Source organism: Homarus americanus, unplaced genomic scaffold (assembly GCF_018991925.1).
Source record: "Homarus americanus isolate GMGI-L3 unplaced genomic scaffold, GMGI_Hamer_2.0 scaffold40248, whole genome shotgun sequence".
In the NCBI taxonomy this organism is placed as follows: domain Eukaryota; kingdom Metazoa; phylum Arthropoda; class Malacostraca; order Decapoda; family Nephropidae; genus Homarus; species Homarus americanus.
This window is the reverse complement of record NW_024712526.1, coordinates 7,152,799-7,159,975: the sequence shown is the minus strand read 5'-3', so window position 1 is coordinate 7,159,975 and position 7,177 is coordinate 7,152,799. Positions and strand designations below refer to the sequence as shown.

Genomic DNA, 7,177 nt, shown 5'->3' with positions numbered 1-7,177 from the left:
GGAGTATTACATGTCCAAAAGATTAAAACAAATGGAAAGATGTAAAGGAAAAAGTAAGAATGTTAAAGTGGTGATGTAATAAACGAAGAAAATGAGCGAAATTATTACGGTTGATGGCCTTACATATTGGAGGGAAGATTGAAAGGAAGCCAACCCAAACATTAAAAGATATTATACAGAACATCAGTAAATATAAGAATAATGTTCGAATGATATACGAGACTTTAAAGTTCTGTCGTGCACGAATGGATTACTTATAAGCAGTGTTGCAGTGCCAATTTTTAAGGTGCCGGAGCTGTCAAAATAATTTCCGTTTCCTGAACTCTCTCTCTCTCTCTCTCTCTCTCTCTCTCTCTCTCTCTCTCTCTATATATATATATATATATATATATATATATATATATATATATATATATATATATATATATATATATATTTGATCTAGTAGTAGTCTAATGTGCTTATCCTTTCGATATTGGTCACATATCTATAGCTCTTATGCGAGGACGTACTGTTTTTAAGTGTTTAGAAGTGCACCTGTTATCAAAGTCTTTCTACAATATTGATAAGTCATAAAATGTAAGCTGATCTGAAGGAGAGATTAATTATATGAGGATATATTCAGTTTTGTATATGTATTAATAATGCAAAATAAGGTTGATTGATCTAGATTTATAGCAACATATAGAGCTTACTATAACTTCATGTGTGAAGTGTGGTGGAGTGGATGAAGAGGAATGCACTAAGGTGGTATGGACATGTGCTGAGGATGAATGAAGACAGGCTGACAAAGAGAGAGTGGAATGTTGGGAGGGGTAGACCAATTGCCACCTGGGAGAAACGAGTTATAGAGTTTGTTGGAGAGAGAGCAGGGGAGGAGGAAAGAGAGCAAGTGAAGTGTGCAAGGATAAAATGGCCTGGAGACATTTCTGCCATGGCCACCCCCTGTTGGGGAGTTCCCCAGGGGGAACAAGGCGTCGGCGATATTGATTGATTGATCAAAACAGAGGTGCCGGAGCGGCGCTCCGGTGAGCTCCGGCAGCACTGCACGCCTGCTTATAAGCAATGATAGAAGGAATCTTGAAAATAGAGTCGTGATGTTGATGAGCGGTGTAACCCTCAAGTTTGGAGGTTTCGTAAGGGTGTGTGTGTGTTACGTCACCATGACTTGTTCAGTGTATTCACGGGTAATGAAGGTGATGCTAGTAATTTAAAAGAAAGATTTACTCGTACATACAAACTAATTTTAGTTAACTTTTTTATATTCCTAGTATCTCCATTTTAAGGAAAACTCCTTTTCTCAACACTTTAAAAACACATATTACTTATATAGTATATCAACAACTAGCCTCGTGTACCGTACGCTTGCTGTTGCAGAAAGATAGCATTAAGAGGGTAAAGTGGCGTCATTATTGCAGTAAATTAAACATTACCAGATGAAATCTCTCATCCTTAGTCACAAGGAAATTAATTAACTTATGAATCACGAATATTTGAGAATCCTTGTCAGATCTCTCTTCTCTTCCCCCTCGTGACAAGCGAGTTAGTTTCCACAGGTCACTAAATTTTCCAGACAAAATAATGAAAGAACGCGTGTATAATAATAATAATAATAATAATAATAATAATAATAATAATAATAATAATAATACAGTAATAATAATAATAATAATGATAATAAAAAAAAAAAAAAAAAAAATAATAATAATAATAATAATTATAATAATAATAATAATAATAATAATAATAATAATAATAATAATAATAATAATAATAAATAGAAACATGAAAATTAATTCAAAGTACATTTGTGCAAAGCACGTGTTTTCACTGGTAAAAAAATCACTGCAAACATTGGGTATGACTTTGCTTGGGAGATTGGTATCCCCGCATCCCCTGAGCAACGCTCTTGTGCATTATGCAGAAGACCCGACAGCAGCACCCTTATCCACTACCTCCTAAGATGTCCCCACACACAACGCTTCCGTGACGCCTGCTGGACCACCACTCCACGACCCCCTGACGGAGACACGATGATCCTCCCCATACTGGCCAGATATTTTGTAAATTTTATTGATTATGTGTTAAAGGAATATCCTTCCTTCCTTAGGCTTTAGTAAGCCCCTTTATAATATTTATACTGTACTGTATATACTTGTCACACTTGCCAGATGCCTCTGGTGTCATTGTACAGGGGTACCTAGTGACAGCACTAGAATCCCGCTTCCTCTATCAAGGAATAAACAATTGAAATTGAAATTGAAATTGCAAACATTTCAAAATCTAATCAGGTAATTCATGGATGTATCAGTAATTAATAAACCTACAAGATCTTGCTCCTCGCCGGGCAGAATTTGCCTGAGTAGTGGGAACAAGAAAAACATTCGAAAAGCCATCAATATATACAGGGTGTCCATAAATGATTACCCTGATTAAAACATGAAAGCACACTGTTTCAGGGTATATCATGAACAGTGAGGTATGAGTAGTGAGGTATATAATGATCAGCGAGGTATATAATAAACAGTGAGGTATAATGAGTAGTAAGGTATATAATGAGTAGTGAGATATATAATGAGCAGTGAGGTATATAATGAGCAGTGAGGTATATAATGAGTCGTGAGATATATAATGAGCAGTGAGGTATATAATGAGCAGTGAGGTATATAATAAACAGTGATGTATAATGAGTCGTGAGGAATATAATGAGCAGTGAGGTATATACATGTAATGAGCAGTGTGGTATATAATGAGCAGTGAGGTATATAATGAACGGCGAGGTATAAAATGAGCAGTGAATGTATAAAAAACAGTGAGGTATAACGAGTAGTGAGGTATATAATGAGGAGTGTGGTATAATAAACAGTGGGGTATAATGAGTAGTTAGGTATATAATGAGCAGTGGGGTATATCATGAACAGTGGGATTTATTATGAACAACTAAATAACTTTTGGAATTTTCAGTTAGGAATGGTTTCTGGTGTGTGATAGATCAAAGGATATCTATAATATTATGGTATATTATTTTTTGTGAATTACCTTATTTTGACTGTCTTCAGGCAGTGTGACGGACATATCGCTGACAAGTGGCGGGGGGGCAGGAAGTGCGTCATGTCACACTTTAATTAGGTTTTCCACATTCACGCAACATTTCCTGTGATAATACTAACACATTATTTGATATGAACTTACATAATTATAGTCTTTAGTATGATATTAGGGAGTCTAAAGCATTCCCAATTTACACTTTCCTGCCGTTTTGTCATCAATGATTTAATCTAAATAAAAACAATAATGGTTTGATTAAGAGGCATGCACGCTTATCACACAACTATTTTGTCCGTATCTTATCTGCAGATAAGGAGACCAATATCAAGTAGTGTGAGTGAGAGAGCACCGGCCTTCCGCTGACCTATTAATTTTGGTATTAGGTTTTGATTACAAAAATTAAATTGATCCATATCTCAGTAATCTGTAAATGTGGTTATCAGCATATACCTAGATCACGCGCACCTACAGTGATTTACTTGCATAAATCGAATTCATATATACTGCGACACCCAGATTAATTCACGACAAACGTGTTGGTGGGATTGGCATTGGGCTTTAGGAGTGTGTGACGAAGCGTAGCGGCGTGCTTGTGAATTTCCTACTCGGTAAATGAATGTGGACGGCACCTTGCTGCCTCCAGTGTTGTGTGAAAAATCCGATATCCATTCCATTACTGTTAAACTTTAGGGAGTCTGGATCTATTTCCTCGGTGTAATCTTAAAAAGGCCACAAGCTGGTGACGTACAGGGAAAATTGCCAGCTTATATGTTTTGAGGTTTAGAGTAAGTATGGAGAGGATGTACAGTTAGAAGTGGTGTCAGCTGTGAGTACGGTGCGCTTTCAACCATTGCCGCTAGGTGGCTGTTCAACCACTCCACCACGCGCCAAGTACCACCAGACACTCAATCAATAAACGCTAAAAAGTAGACAGTACTCATTTATTTCATCCCGTTCTTAAAATTAATTATTCTGTTTAGATAATGAAGGATACCTCTATATTATCATTGTGATATTTGAGCCAAAAATATAAACAATTGGATTGGAAGACTAATTCTCGCAGCACCACCCCACTGAGCTAGTAGCTTATCAACAACAGTGAAGATAGAACGGTGGCGGTGGTCGCCACTCTGCCACCCTCAACGCCAAATTATGCTATTTTGTGTATAATACTAACAACCTGATACAAATACTGTGTGTATATAGTGTACAGTTCTAGTCTTGCATGGAAACTAACTCACTGCATGAAATGGTGAAGTGTGTGGTGTGAAACTATCTCAGGAAGTGTGATATCTCAATTGACGGATGTTTTGACCGATAAGAGGTTCAGAATTTTATCATGGCTACGATGCAGGGCTACATGAGTGGACAGGAAGCCCCGTTAGACGAACTCCCGTCTTGGAAACGAGAATTGATATTACGGAAAAGAGCCAATGCTAGAATTCACGGGGGATTTGGCCTCCCGACTCCCACACCACCGATGGCGGGTCGTGGAGGAAGCTCGCTGAGTGGCCATACCCAGCCTGCACCATCCTCACTGAGTGGAGCACATCAGGCTGTAGCACGCTCGCTGAGTGGCCCGACCCCATCCCACCCCCACCCGCCGCCTCATGCGAACAACACGGCGGTCAGTTCACGTTTGGATGGTGCTCGTGCAACTGTCAGTGGTGGTGATGGAAGTCAGAGCCAGAAATATGCAGTAACCAGTGAATTATCGAGTGTTAACGAACCCAACAACATGCACCATAAGGGTTTAAATGACGAGGGGCCGAGGGTTACCTCGCCCACGTATTCCTCCGTCAGCGACTCCTACAGTCAAGAAGATGAGGAACTTCGGTATGGACCGGGTATCGTGTCCAAGCTCAAAAACCGGTACATGAGTCTGGCCATGAGAGAGAGCAGATCCCGGCCATCACTGCGGAGGTTCAGCTCTTTAGAGGACTTGCTTGATACTGAACCCCGGGAAACGTGGCAGGAAAGGGGCACCAGTGCTGCCAAGCCGCGCGCTGCCCCGGAGTCTGCCGTCAGCCACCGACGTGAGGTGATGCGAAGGGCGCGGTCTGTGGATTCTTTAAGTAGTAGACTATCTGAGGACACCACTAGGACCAGAACTTCAGGCCTTCCTAAGAGTAGGTCGGTGACAAGTCGTCTCCAATCTAGTCTGTGTGCGCTGGGCAAGGATGACGTCATCATTATAGAGACCACCAGGACCGTGGCCATGGAGCAAAAGGCAGTAAATGGTGCTGCTCAAACCGTAGATGCTGGGGAGCCGCCTCCACTCACTCGCAAGTTGTCGTCCTCCAGCTTGGTGGAAGAGGAAGACTTGCCAGCCCCTGACACTGTACGTCAAGTAAAGAGGATATTCGAACCTGTGGGTAACCGTCCCTCACGGGGCACAGCTGCTCGTGTTGCCGCGCACAAAGCAGCTCAGTCATCGAAGGCCAACGGTGTTGCATTAGCATCTAAACCCGCCCTTAAAGCCAAGCCTGCAGTAGTACCACCCCGGAAGATGACTCCCCCGTCCTCCGCACACCCTGTCACTATTGAAGAGGCAAAATCGTCTCTCAAGAAAGTAGCTCAGGTGTCGCGGCCATCACCCAGGACCAAATTAAGTGTGCGAGCTTCAGCCCTAAACGGAGATGGAACTGCCTCTACTAATAATTCTGGTCAGGAAATAGTTAATACAATAAGGGTGCGGCCTGGGTTGACCCCCGTGAGCGCGTCAGTTACAGCACCCTTGGTGAATGGTGACCCCGGGCTCAGGCAGGCACAGGGCGAAAGTTTCAGTGCGATCGAGGTAGAGGAAGGGGTAAGGAGGGTATCCAACATTGCCGTCTCTAATATCAGGAAGGAGAGTCATTCTCAGGAATTTAACTTTACAAGTCAACCTGTCAACACCCCTGGTGCCCAGCTAGCGACACCTAAGCCGTCTTCCCCAACGCCCACGCCCTTACCCGCCTCCCCAGTGGCGTCTCACAGAGTGCCCGCCCACACGCCCTTCAGTAGTAAAGGTGAGAGGGCACAGGAGAGTGATCGCGTTCATCAGGAGAACCTCAAGAACGCGGAGAAGTCCCGACCACAAACGTCATCAGTGGAGTCCCTGCAAATGAAATTGCATACCCCAACAAAAGTCGAAACCCCAAAACAAACCAAAGTCGAATCCAACAAATCTGTCCCAAAAGTGGAACTTTTCAAACCCTCTCCAAAAGTAGAACCCCAGAAGCCAAGTCCAAAGAAAGCCGAACCAAAATCAGAGGTGGTGTCACCCGTCAAAACGGAGCCGGTCAAATCCTCGCCGTCTCCTGCTGACGAGCTGGTGAGGAGCTCGAACAAGGGAAGCTTGGTGGAGGCGTTTAACACCACCAATAAACAACCCCTTGCGAACATTAGTGGTAATAGTCCGGGGAGTACCCCAATCACCACCAAAACGGCGAGCCATCGAGATCGTTGGCACCAGCAGGAGAATACGACGCTGGTGTTCAACTTCACTAGTAGTAAGAAGGAAACTCCGGACTACATCGAGAATGATGGTGTCGACTTGTCCAAGAGGAGACCAGAGGTAAGGCTTCGTGACTTTTCATTTTGTTGGCCTGAAGCACATATCTGTTTCTTGGGTTCGTATTAAAAACATTTGTATGTTTCTTAGCTTTTACATTAGCAACAGCTGTGTCTCGTGTACAGTATGTACCGAGAACAGCTGTACTGAATTTAGCAATACTTTCACATCCCGTCGTGCGGGTGGGATTGCTTCATTGCTCACTGCAGCACTTGACATGAAACCTGTTTCTCTTGTATTGATCTCTGTGGCTTTAGGGGTTAAGAGAATTGCAGTAAGGAAATGAAAATATTTTTTAAATTATAGCACTTCAGATTTTGTTTACACCAGGAAATCTAACGTAAACAACTTGACGAATGAACGTATAAATCCTGCGATTTTGGTTTCATCCCTATTCGTGAACTGAGTTTTGTTTAAGCCATTTTACACATAATACGCTTGTCTGACCCAGTAGTTTTCGTGAAGGTACGGTACCTGTTAAGCATATAAAGTCAAATTTAGTTTTTAACGAGGGTAGACTGGTTTATGACCGAAGCTTAAACAGTTTCATATTTTCTTTTTCTCATTTTATGA

At 42.1% G+C, this 7,177-nt stretch overlaps 1 protein-coding gene across 1 annotated transcript; it reads left to right on the top strand.

The window, feature by feature from the left end:
• The first annotated feature begins 4,143 nt into the window (after nt 1–4,143).
• On the top strand, nt 4,144–6,695 carry LOC121861736 (flocculation protein FLO11-like). Its single transcript, XM_042359647.1, has one exon. The coding sequence runs from the start codon at nt 4,388–4,390 to the stop codon at nt 6,671–6,673; it is 2,286 nt and encodes a 761-aa protein (XP_042215581.1). The 5' UTR covers nt 4,144–4,387; the 3' UTR covers nt 6,674–6,695.
• Nucleotides 6,696–7,177: the final 482 nt, after the last annotated feature.

Coding starts and splice junctions, on each gene's coding strand:
- LOC121861736 (XM_042359647.1), top strand. CDS start 4,388: ATGGCTACGATGCAGGGCTACATGAGTGGACAGGAAGCCCCGTTAGAC.